Source organism: Schistocerca serialis, chromosome 10, assembly GCF_023864345.2.
Source record: "Schistocerca serialis cubense isolate TAMUIC-IGC-003099 chromosome 10, iqSchSeri2.2, whole genome shotgun sequence".
Classification (NCBI taxonomy): Eukaryota; Metazoa; Arthropoda; class Insecta; order Orthoptera; family Acrididae; genus Schistocerca; species Schistocerca serialis.
In genome coordinates this window covers 146,775,490-146,789,157 of record NC_064647.1, presented here as the reverse complement: position 1 = coordinate 146,789,157, position 13,668 = coordinate 146,775,490, and the positions used below count along the sequence as shown (strand labels likewise).

The window sequence follows — 13,668 nt, the reverse complement described above, 5'->3', positions numbered from 1 at the left end:
AAATGCATGCTGTAATGGTCGTGAACATGTGAAATTTGTCATGGCAAGTTGATATTAGTTAAGACTGTCTTTAAGGTGGCAAAGACACCAGTGTCAACACCTCATTGATTTTGAAAGAGGTCATCATGTAATAGGACCACAAGAAGCTGGATGTTCCTTCTGCAATATTGCAGAAAGACTTGGCACGAATGTAGCCACCGTACATGATAGCTGGCAGTGACGGACACGAGAATTTACAATCACAAAAAGATTGGACTCTGGATGACCACGAGGCACTGCCGAGAGGGCAAACCATAGTGCTCAATATATGGCTCTCGTGTATTATACTGTATTTGCTGCAGCAGTCTGAGCAGCAGCTGGCACCACAGTGACACAATGAACTGTTGCAAATTGGTAGCTCCAAGGGCAGCTCTGAGCCAGATGCCTCATAGTGTGCATTCCACTGACCCCAAACCACCACAGTTTGCGACTTCGGTGGTGTCAAGTGAGAGCTCGTTGGAGGGCAGGGTGGAGGTCTGTTATGTTTTCTGATGAAAGATGGTTCTGCCTCGAAACCAGTGAGGACCAAGAGTTGGTTAGAAGGAGGCCAGTGGAGGACCTGCAACAAAATTGTCTGCATGCTAGACACACTGAACCTACACTGGGGGGTCATTATCTGTGGTATGATCTTACATGACAGCAGGAGCACTCTCATTGCTATCCCACATACCCAGACTGCAAAACTCTATGTCAGGGTGGTGATTCAACCTGTTGTGCTGCCATTCATGAACAGCATTCCAAGGGGCATTTTCCAACTGGATAATGTTTTCCCACATAATGCTAATATAGCCCAACATGCTCTACAGAATGTTGATATGCTGCCTAGGCCTGATTAACCATCAGATCTGTCTTCAATTGAGCACAGACGGGGCATCATTGGACGACAACTCCAGCATCATCCACTAACAGCATTAACTGTCCCTATACTGACCGACCATGTGCAACAGGTATGGAACTCCATCCCACAAACTGACATCCACCACCTGTACAACAACAATGCATGCATGTCTGAATGCTCATATTCAACATTCTGGCTGTTACGCCAGTTATTAATGTAGTACCATTTCACATTTTCAATTGCTTATCTTGCAGTGTTAATCACTTAAATATGTTACCTACACAAATGTATCCTGGAAATTTCATTACCCTGCATTAATTATTTTTTGGTGTTGTGACTTTTTTCCATCAATGAATATTTTGCATTTTATGGAGTATGTAATTCTACATTTCTGAATATTTACAGTATCACTTTAAAGTTTTGTCAAGATCTAATTGGATAATTCCGTGTTTCTTTTTTTTTCAAATAGAGAAACAGATATGTTACAGAATCCTTAAACCTTACTTCTGCCTAAGTACGCACAGAAAACTGACTGATATAGATCTTGAGAATCACATAATAACCAGAAATTGGTGACGGAGGAATCAACTTCCATGGATGTGCTACTGCCCAGAAGCTACTGATTACGAGAATATATGCTCGGCATAGCTCACAGTGGTGCATAGAGCCCAATAATTTTATAAATAATGCTATTTTCTCCTTCACTGATCAAATTCTGCAATCTCTTAACAAGAAACTGCCACCAGTCGGAGTTCTGTGTGATGTGTCAAAGCCGTTCAACTGTGTCAACCAATAAATTCAGCTAAATAGAACAAAATTCATTTGCTGAAGTAGAATTGAGAGAATATGGATTAAATGCTATCTAACAGATTGGAAGCAATTGATACCAATTACGAACAGTAATGGAATTCCAGTTTCATCCAGAGGGGGCACAGTCATCACAATTAGCGAATAGGTTAACACAGGAAACAGAAGATTTACTTAATTTGTATTTCTCCAAACATATAAAGACTGATTACAAATGATGCAATAAGAAATGGAGTCCAGCTATCACAACAGCAACAGCGATGGAGTCGGAGCAGCAAGTAGGCAGCTTCTGCATAATGTTCTGAAATGAAATGGCTCCAAATGCCAGTGGACTGAGCAGCTGTCTGTGGTGATCCTATATTGCAGTGGCAGAGGGCTTCCAAAGTACACAGCTGCCGAAGGTGTGCTCAGCAGGCATGCTCTATTCGGTCTGCCGGACCCTGCACAACTGCTATCAGCAGTGGATGGTAACTTGCCATTTTGTTACCAACATTGTTACATCATGGGGTTCTACTGATATGTGATATGGCAAAATGTAGTGAACAACAAATACAGAAAATGGACTGTTGATAAATTCTTGAGTGTACAGACTGATAGCAAATTAAATTGGTCCTACAATAGCCTAGGTCTATCAAAAAGGCTTCATTTCGCAACCAAGCATAGTTGCATCATCGACGCCTTAGGATGGCACCAGAGCTACTTAGTTTTGATATTTCCATGCATTGTTGTCTTACACCAACATCTTTTAGAATAATCAGCCCAAGGAAAAGAAGTTTCCATTGTTCAGAAGAGAATGATATACATTGAGGGCGGTACTCATCAGAGGCACTCTAGTAGGACATCTGTTCAGAAACCTACAGGTTTTCACAACGACATCTCAATATATCTTCTTCCTTGTATGATTCATTAATAAAAACCACTCTCTTTTCAAAACTGATAGTACATACCATGATGACAACATGGGGTCAAAATAGGAATTACATAGTAACCAGATTGTCTTTGTGCTTGTACAGAAAGGAGTAAATTACTCAGGAATTAAAGTTTTCAAAGCTCTGCTAGCAGACACCAAAAGTCTTGCTCTTGAACGCCATAATTTGAGAGCAAATTGAAAGAATACCTGTTGCAAAATAAATTCAACTCATTTAGTGTAACTTTAGCATAAATGAGTGTGTATGTGTGTATTTTTATTGTATAATTGACATTTTCCACTAGTGCAAGTATAAATACATATTATTTTTTTGTCATAAAACATATCATATTGACTCCCAAGTATTGAGATATTATGAGGGACTTTAAAAAGTTACACATCATTATGGCATGCCAAGTAACTTTTATTGTATGTTGCACTACCTTCAGAGTCACACAGATACATGACACTATTTTTTGACATAGTCACCAACTCTTGGTAAACAATGGTCAGACTGTGCTACCAATTGTTCAGTTCCTCAACTACAGAAATCCACTCCTTGCTCATAAAGTCATTTGAGAACTGCTTTTTGAACATCCTCATCATTGGAAAATATCCCCCCCCCCCCCTATTGTTCCTTCAGCTTTCCGAAAAAATGTTGACACAGCATTGCATTTGGTCCATACATTATCAGAATTTCATGGTTAATCTTTGTACAATTTAGCTGTTTTACCTGCAAGAGTCACATTGGTCCACATATTTCAGCTCTTGTTGTGCAATAGTCTCAGTGAGAACAACAAGGGTAACTTAACTTTCTGAAGTCCCTGCATACTATTACAAACATCTCATAATGCATGTGTAAAGTTTAATTTCAAAAATTGTTGTATTATGTATCTTGTTTGTTTTCCTGTATTATAATGTAAAATTAATTGATGTAGTACTATCATGAATATCAATGAAAAACAATGACTTACCCTGTATCCTGGCATCTCTAATGCTATTGGGATCAGTGGTACTCATAATAAATAAATAAAACAAAACAGATGTATAAATCTGTGAAGCTGTGCATACTGCACTGACACAAGCACATGTGGTCCTGGTGAACTACCTGTGAACAGTAATTACTTCAGTGTGTTGTGGTATCAGAGAAATCTGACCATTTGTGATTATTGGGACTGTTTTCCTGATTTTGTCTTGAAAAATTAATTTTGGTAAGACACAAAATAAATTCAGACATCTATTTTTAGGCACTAGAACATTTCCCACACTGTGGCAACCATTCTGAATCATACCCTTTTCTTTATTAATGTAATCACAATTCTACCACAAACCAAGAACTACTGCATTGCTTTTGGAACAACTAAAGTCCTGCAGAGTTACTGTACTGACTTTTCCACAGTTTGGATTTACAAAGAGAAAAGTTGGAGATGAGTAGACAAAATAACAACTACTTCTATGTCCCTACCTTCCAAAACAATTTGTTTTTCTAATTTGTATGTCCATGGGCCCTATAGTCATTGGTGCTGTCAGCGGCTGTGTCTCACTCCTCCTCAGTTTACATATTTAAATTACATATGTTGAGTAAGAATTCTATATTTTTACTGTAATTTATTGCAGCAATCCTGTAACGAAATGAAATATAGCATTTCTACTAATCTAAACTTACATATTATTATTTTCAGTGAAACAGATACTTACCTGTGTGTTCTCAAAGAACCTGATTTCAGGGTTACCAATATGTTACTCCTGTTTGCAAATTTATAGGGAAGTTTGGCAGCTCAGAGCTCGAGTTCTTCCGACACCGCATTCACCTAGAACGGGACTCGGTTCGTCGAGCTAAAGATTTTTTGCGGATGCAGCGAGACAGTTTCCAGGCTCGACAGAATGAGCTGAGGCAGAGGCAAGAAGGGAGAGGACCATCTGCGAGGTCTATGCTTGATCAGTTATATAAGGTACTGTTTATATTACAATTATATATAAAAACAAAGATGAGGTGACTTACCGAACGAAAGCGCTGGCAGGTCGATAGACACACAAACAAACACAAACATACACACAAAATTCAAGCTTTCGCAACAAACTGTTGCCTCATCAGGAAAGAGGGAAGGAGATGGGAAGACGAAAGGAAGTGGGTTTTAAGGGAGAGGGTAAGGAGTCATTCCAATCCCGGGAGCGGAAAGACTTACCTTAGGGGGAAAAAAGGACAGGTATACACTCGCTCACATGCACATATCCATCCACACATACAGACACAAGCAGACATATTACAATATATATAAAATACCCAACTTTTACAAACATGCATTATTTATCATATCCAATTGCACATATACATGCATATTTAAACAATACCATTAATTTTAACTTTTAAATTAAAGAAGATATTTATTGAAATTTTTCTTGTGGTCTTCAGTCCAAAGGCTGGTGTGATGCAGCTCTCCATGCTAATCTATCCTGTGCAAGTCTTTTCATCTTTTCGGAGGTACCGCAGCCTACATCCAATTGAACCTGCATACTGCCGCTTCCTTCTACAACAAATCCCCCGTCCAACTTCCCTCCATTACCAAATTAATTATCCCTTGATGCATCAGGATCTGTCATATAAACTGATCTTTTAGTCAAGTTGTGCGACAAATTTATTTTCTTCCTGATTTAATTTCACACTTCTTCATTAGTTATCCAATGTACCCAGCTAATCTTCAGCATTCATCAGTACCACAACATTCAAAAGCATCTATTCTTTTTTGGCTGAACCATTTATTGTACATGTTTCACTTTCATACCAATCTACACTCCAGACAAATATGAGGAAGGAGGTGGGGAGGTGGAGGGGGGTGGGGGGAGGAGAGAGGTCCAATGAAAATTATGATTGAAAACTGGGACACAAATCCTGAAAGGTAGAGAAACACTGTCCTAGATAAGTCATAGGGTTTGTAGTTAGTTAGTTAGTTACAAGTTCCATAGATCATTTGAACAATTCTTTTATCGAAATGATATGAAGAGAGTCAGTTTATATGTATAAATTATTAGCAACATCAATGAACACTTTATCATTTTATTCCTACTTGTGCAATGGCACTTAAAGACAAGCCCCCTTTTTTTAATTGGCTACCAGTTTTCAAATAGAAATTTGCCAGTGGAATAGAAGGAGTTGTCCAGGAGCAGTGACTTTAAATTAGATTTAAAACTTGTTCACAACCTGTCATACATTTTATGCTATTGGGCAAATAATCAAAAAATTTTATTGCTGCATATTATCTCCTCTCTGAGCCACTGACAGCTTTAACAATAGTTAATAAAGGTCATTTTTTCCTCTACAGTTGTAGGCATGTACATCACTGATCTTTTCAAATTGTGGTCGAAATTACGATGAAATTTCATTAACAAAAATATGTATTGTGACGGTGCAGTTAAAATGCACAGCTCCTAAAAGAGATACTTACATGATGCCCGTGGGTGAACACCACATACTATTCTTGCTGCCTGCTTTTGTGCAATCAGTACGTCTTTTCTAAATGATGACTTACCCCAGAAAATTATTCTGTATGACATTATTGAGTGGAAAACTGCAAAATATGTCAGGAGGTTGATACATTTGTTTCTGAGATTAGCAGTTATGCAAAGAGGAAAAGTAGTTGACTTAATTGTTTGAGAAGCTCAGTAATGAGCTTCTTCCAGTTCCAATTTTACATCAATACATACATCCAGAAATTTGGAGCATTCTATCCTACTTACTGACTCCTGCTCATGTGCTACATCAATTGTTAGTATGACTCTGTTTGCTGTACAGAACTGAATGTAGTGCATTTTTTCAAAATTTTGGGAGAGTCAGTTTTCAGAGGGCCACTTAATAATTCTTTGAAAACTCTTCTGTTGTTTTCTCTCTAATGGGATTTATTATAACACCAGTGTCACCTATCAAAACTAGCAATTTTGGTTGTTGAATTTTAAGTGGAAGGTCATTCACATATACAAGGAATAGGGTTGGTCCAAAAATTGAACACTGTGGGACCCCCTTCATGGTTTTTCTTTTCTTTTTTTTTCTTTTTTCTCCCATCCAGTCTCTAAAATTTATTACCTTTCCAAACCTTTCTTAATTATTCAGGGCAACCTTTTTCATTCGCATTCTGTTTGTCAAGTATGATTCAAACCAGTCATGTAAATGCATGAGTTCCATAAAACTTGAGTTTTTCTAAGAGAGTGTCATGATCTACACAATCAACGGCCTTGGAGAGATCACAAAAAATACCAACTTGAGATATATTATTATTTAAGGCTTGTACAATTTGATGAGAGAATGTATAAATAGCACTCTCAGCGGAGCAACCTTTGCGGAATCCGAACCGTGATACGCTAAGTAAATTGTTTCCACTTAAGTGTGCGACTACTCTTGAGGTAATGAGAGGAAATTGTACCGGCAGGAGGAGCGGGAGCTGACGGACATGGAGGTGAGCCTGCACCGCACCAAGAGCCTGCTGGGGGAGAAGATCATCCGGCTGCGCCACCTCGAGCAGTCCTTGCAGCGGGCTGGTGAGATTGCACCCGATGGCCAGGTGGACAACGCACATCCTATCTCCGGTGGGCCAGGAGGGACGACACTCAGTGACCTCTCATCTCACAGTGGGAGCTCTGGGTTCAGTAGCACAGAGTTTGCAACAGACACACAAGGTAATATAGAACAAGTAGCTTAGCCCCCACCCCCCTCCTCTCTCTCTCTCTCTTCTCTCTCTCTCTCTCTCTCTCTCTCTCTCTCTCTCTCTCTCTCTCTCTCTCTCTCTCTCTATTGTCATATCCTCATTGTCACAATTAATTCTTATATCTCTGATTAAATGATCTTCATGCCAATGATAATCTCTCTTGTCCTTCATTTTTTCCACATTTTTATAACACACTGCAGCAACACTCCCTGGACATAAACAATGATGATGTAATACTTATTCCAATGTGTAAAACTTTTACTGGTTAACCATTACAACAAAGCACAAGGGGCATACCTTGACTGTTAACCTTGAGCATTTCAAGCACTATTGAATTTAGCAAAACAATGTTTTCAGTGAATGCTTGCACAATGCTTTTCACAATTCTTAATTACAGGCTTCTAGGGGTTGTAGAGAGAAATAGTAGATAAAGTTCTGATAAGGAACCCATGTCCATAAATGTACCATTTAGATATAAAATATGTGTGAAGAACAAACCACTTTCAAAGGTTCGGCTTCACAGTAGGGTACATCACGGTAGGGATGCACAATGCAAGTATCGGATTGTCGTTGTTCTTCACATACTATTTTCATCTGACTACAACAATGTCTGTGAGAAACTGGTACATTTGCAACAAGGACAATTGTCTGCAGTGCTCCATGGACACACTGCATGCTCAACTTTGAAAGGGAAGTCCTTTGTCAGAGAGAAGAGAAACCAATGATGAACATTTGAAACATTTCCTGTGCCATGGGCTCCTGTGGTACAAACAGGCACAACAGAAAGACTGCTAAGCAAGTAAGCTTTCAGCCAAAAGGCCTTCTTCTGAATTAGACAAAACACACACACATGACAACTGTCTCTAGCTGCTGAATCCAGACTGTGAGCAGCAGCACATGATGGGAGAGGCAGTCTGGGTGGTGGGGGTAAGGAGGAGGCTGGGGCAGGGTGGGGGAGGGATAGCAGCATAGGGGTGGTGGACAGTAAAGGGCTGCTTGTGGGATGGGGTGGAGCTAGGCAGCTAAGTTCAGTTGGGATGTTAGACTGAGGGTGGGAGTGGGAATTGGTGGGGAGAGGGGGGAGGGGAGCAGAAAAGGAGAGAAGTAAAAAAAAAGATTGGGGGCACATTGCTGGAATAGCAGTTTGTGTAGTGCTGGAATGGAAACAGGGAAGCACTCCCACCTTCACAATTCAGAAAAACTGGTGTTGGTAGGAAAGATCCAGATGGCACAGGCTATAAAACACTCATTGAAATAAAGAATGTCGTGTTGGACGGCATGCCCAGCAACTGGGTGGTCCAGCTGTTTCTTGGCCACAGTTCATCAGTGGCCATTCATGTGGATAGACAGCTTGTTGGTTGTCACGCCCACATAGTTGTTGCAGCTTAGCTTGTAAATCGCATAACTGGTTTCACAGGCAGCCCTGCCTTGTGATTGGACTGGAGTGGAAGGATGTATGAGACAGGCCTTGCATCTAGGTCTATTATGGGGATATGAGCCATGAGACAAGGGGTTGAGAGCAGGGGTTGTGTAGGGATGGGTGAGGATATTGTGTAGATTCAGTGGTTGGTGCAGAATACCATTGTGGGACGGGTGGGAAGGGCAGTGGGTAGGACATTCCTCATTTCAGGGCACACTGAGAGGTAATCAAAACCCTGGCACAGAAACTAATTCGGTTGCTCCAGTCCTGAATAGTACTGAGTCATGAGGCAAATGCTCCTCTGTGGCTGGATGATAGAATGTTAGGTGTTGGTGGTGGGGAAGGGGGAGGGGGGGGGGGGGAGTGACTAGAGACTGAACATCTCCACTATATGGTGTGTAGCAATCTATTAAGCAAAAAGACCACCAGGATTGCTGGCACAGCACAGTTTCAGCTGCAGAGCAGCCTACCATAGATTCCTACTCATTGGAAAAACATTTAAATCATTTCCATTTTCAAGAATGGTTGTCAAACAGATGCATGAAACTGTAGACATATTTCACTGATATTAGTGTGTTGTAGAATTTTGTAACACATGCTTGCATATTATGATCTTTCTGGAGACCAAAATCTTCTCTGTATGAATCAACACAAGTTTCTGAAAACAACAGTTGTATGAAACACAGCTTCCTCTGTTTGTCCACAAGACACAGAAAGCAGTACACACTGGTCACCAGGTCGATGCCACATTTCTTGACTACTAGAGAGCATTTGATTCAGTACCATGCTGTCACTTATTGAATGAAATATGAGCATTCAGAATATGAGGTGCTATCCAAAATTTTTGGGACTGGTGCTCCCATCTGTTGAAAACCTTACCTTTGGACTAATGGTCACCATCACCCTCGTAGTAGTTCCCATCTGCACATACACACCGGTCCCAGCACTTCTGCCACTGGTCAAACGTTTTCTGGAAGTCCTTTTCTTTGAGGTTGTTTGTCACTGCCAGCAATGCTATTTGAATCCTCTCTAGAGTGTTGAACCAATGGCCTTTCAACTTGAGTTTCAGTTTTGGGAATAGTGCGAAGTTGCAAGGTGCCAAATCTGATGAGAACGGTGGGTGGGGTACAACCGCCAAGTAGTTTTTTGCCAAAAAGGTCCTGGTGAGCAAGGATGCAGCAGCCACTTCCTGTGACGCCAAAGTTCAGGCAGTCGTCGCTGCACATTTTAATGGAGCTGTCGCAAAACATCACAGTAGTACGCGGAATTCACTGTATGGTTGGGTCGGACGAATTCTTTGTGCACAATTCCCTTGGTATCAAAGAAAACGATGGTCATGCTCTTCACCTGTCTTGCTTTTTTGGGTCTCGGAGAGCCCAGGCACTTCCACTGGGATGATTGTTGCTTTGTCTCTGGGTCATAACCACAAATCCAGCTCTCATTGCCAGTGATAACCCATGACAAGAAGGTTGGATCATCAGATGCAGTCTGACGAAGGTCCGTGCACACTTCAACACGCTGTGCCTTCTGATTGGCAGTCAAGATCCTTGGCACAAATTTTGCAGCAACACAATGCATGCCAAATTCATCAGTCAACATTCATTGACATGTCTCATAACTAATACCCACTTCATCCGCAAGGTCTCGAATGGTCCGACGTCGATCCACATGAACCAATTGTTGAAGTTTGGCAACAATGTCTGGAGTTGTGCAGCTAATGGGCCTTCCAGTTTGAGCATCATCTTCGATGTCTGTATGGCGGGCCCTGAACTGAGCATGCCACTCAAAACACACGCGTACGGCTTATGCTCTGTCCCCCATACACTTGTTGAATCATTGCATGGGTCTCTGTAGCACCTTTCCCGAGATTTGCACAGAATTTGATACACATGCGCTGTTCTGTTCGCGAATCCATCCTAAAATCACCACACACCAAAAAGTTCCCTCTGTAATAGACATAGATGCAAGACCTGTCCCACACGTCCTCCCACCACCACCTACTCCAATCCTGTCACTAACATCACCTATTCTATCAAAGGCAGGGTTACCTGCGAAACCAGTCATGTGAACTACAAGCTAAGTATTATGGAAATCACTGTGGACATGCAACATGTCCTCCCAGCTGAATGCCACTTCCGCACACTGACTCATCAGATATGCAGCTCTCTCCACCTAGTGGTGCAAAGATCTACTTTCCAAATGGCAGCACCAGTCCCAAAAATTTTGGATTCCACCTCATATGAGACAAACTTTGTGATTTGACTGAAGAGTTGCTGACAAATAGAGTGCAGCATAGCATTCTGAACAGAGAGAAGTCTTCATATGTGACCGTAACTTTGAGTGTATATCAAGGGACAGGTGTAGTGAAATGCAGGAAGATCTATGGAGATTTCTTAGTACGGAGACTGGCAGTTGACCAAAATTAGAGATCAATGGGCATACACTGGATGAGACTCCATTTGTGAAGTTCCTGGGTTCCAGATGGATAATAAAGTGAGGTGGCACAAGCATAGTGGTAAATTAGTTATAAAGATCAGTTCTGTTTGCATTGAGAGCTATAACTCTCTGTATTGAACTGCAGACTAAATTGTTAGCATGCTTTACATACTTCCTCTCAGTTCTGTGCTACAGCATGATCTTCTGGGGCATTGCAGCCAAGATGGAAAAAGTGTTTATTCTGCACAAATGTGTGATAAGAATATTGTGTAAAGTTGATAACCCAATATCTTGCAGAAGTCTCTTCAGGGGCATAGGGTTCTTAGAGGGAGTAAGAATTCCATGACAATATTTGTGATTAATAATACGAGTGTACTTAGGATGAACTCATCAAGTCAGAACCTTAATACTAGAAATAGAAATAATTTGCATATGGACTGTGTACCTCTCTGTGGTTCTGAACATATTTTTATATTTTGCCATGAAAATTTTCTACAGGTTTCAGGTAGAAAGTAAAAAAGTACCTCACTAGCCACTCTTACCAATCAGACTCAACCAAAGAGCAATGTTGAACCCTGCCTAACTCAGTTCACTCCTCCATCCAACCGTGATCCACCCCTAGTGTCCCCAAATCACCCCCTATTAACTTTCCAGAATTTCTTAACCTCAAACCTTGCCTCACCATCATTACCAAATCCCTCAACATGCAAACTAACCTTACATCCACAGAAAGAACTGCAGTCCACCATCTAAAACTGATCCTGACCTTATAATTCTACCTGTGGACATAGACTCCACCACTGTTGTTTTGAACCACAAGGATTACCTGGCAGAAGGACTCCACCAGCTGTCAGGTGCCACCTACAAACCTTGCCACAGTGACTCCATTACAGAAATCCATCAGGCTCTCTAGTCACTACTCAAATCCTTAGGCCCATCCCAGAAAATCTTCCCGGAGTCCATCTCCCTGCTCACCCCTACCACTCCCCACACTCCTACCTTCTACATGCTTCCTAAAGCCCATAAACCTAACCACCCAGGACGCCCCATTGTGGCCTGTTACTGTGCCCCCACTGAGAGAATCTCTGCTCTCATAGACTAACACCTTCACCCTATAACCCAGAACCTACCCTCCTATATAAAAGATACCAACCATTTACTCCACTGATTCTCCACAGTTCCTGTCCCTTTACCACACGATGCCCTGCTCATCACTATTGATGCCACTTCCCTCTACACTAACATTCCTAATTCCTATGGCCTTACCACTATTTAACACTACCTTTCCCAATGTGTAACAGATTCCAAACCAACCTTCCTAGTCGCCATAACCAACTACATCCTCACCCACAATTACTTCTCCTTTGAAGGCATTACCTACAAACAAATCCAGAGTATGGCTAAGGGCATCCACATGGCACCAACCTATGCCAACCTATTGATGGGCCATCAAGAGGAATCCTTCCTAAAAACCCTGAACCCTAAACCCCTCACCTGGTTCAGATTCATTGATGACATCTTCATGATCTGGATTGAGGGTGAGGAGACCCTATCCACATTCCACCAGATCCTCAACAACTTCTCCCCCATTTGCTTCACCTGGTCCTACTCAACCCAACAGGCCACCTTCCTAAATATTGACCTCCATCTCAAAGATGGCTACTAACCATCATCAATACCTCCACTTTGACAGCTGCCACCCATTCCATACCAAGAAGTCCCTTTCGTACAGCCTAGACACCATTGCGGTGATCAGTGGTCCCTCTCGAAATACTGAGAGTTTTGCTGAAGCCTTCACAGATCATAATTATTCTCCCAACCTTGTACAAAAACAGATCTCCCATGCCTTATCTTTACAGTCTCCCACCACCTCCTAAAGTCCCACTGTCCGGCCACAGAGGAGCATTCCCCTCGTAACTCAGTATCACCCAGGACTGGAGCAACTGAATTACATTCTCTGCCAGCATTTTGACTACCTCTCGTTGTGCCCTGAAATGAGAAATGTCCTGCCCACTATCCTTCCCATTCCTCCCACAGTGATACTCCACCATCCACTGAAGCTACAAAATATATTCGTCCATCTTTACACAACCCCTGCTTCCAACCCCTTCTTCCAACCCCTTACCTCATGGCTCACACCTCTGTAATAGACATAGATGCAAGACCTGTCCTACACATCCTCCCACCACCACCTACTCCAATCCGGTCACTAACATCACCTATCCTATCAAAGGCAGGGCTACCTGTGAAACCAGTCATGTGAACTACAAGCTAAGCTGCAGTCACAGCGCTGCATTCTATGTGGGCATGACAACCAACAAGCTGTCTGTTTGCTTAAATGGCCATCGACAAACTGTAGCCAAGAAGCAAGTGGACCACCCTGTTGCTGAGCCTGCAGCCAAACATGACATCCTTCATTTCAATTACTGCTTCACAGCCTGTGCCATATGGATCCTTCCCACCAACACCAGTTATTCTGAATTGCACAGGTGGGAACTTTCCTTGCAATACATCCTATGTTCTT

The 13,668-nt window shown here is 41.7% G+C and overlaps 1 protein-coding gene across 1 annotated transcript in view; it reads left to right on the top strand.

The window, feature by feature from the left end:
- Positions 1-13,668, top strand: part of LOC126425154 (centrosomal protein of 164 kDa) — a 688,023-nt gene that overhangs the window by 659,384 nt on the left and 14,971 nt on the right. The window contains exons 20-21 of the mRNA XM_050088105.1: positions 4,356-4,543; positions 7,013-7,259. Of these exons, the coding sequence (XP_049944062.1) occupies positions 4,356-4,543; positions 7,013-7,259 (435 nt within the window). The remainder of the gene's footprint in view (positions 1-4,355; positions 4,544-7,012; positions 7,260-13,668) is intronic.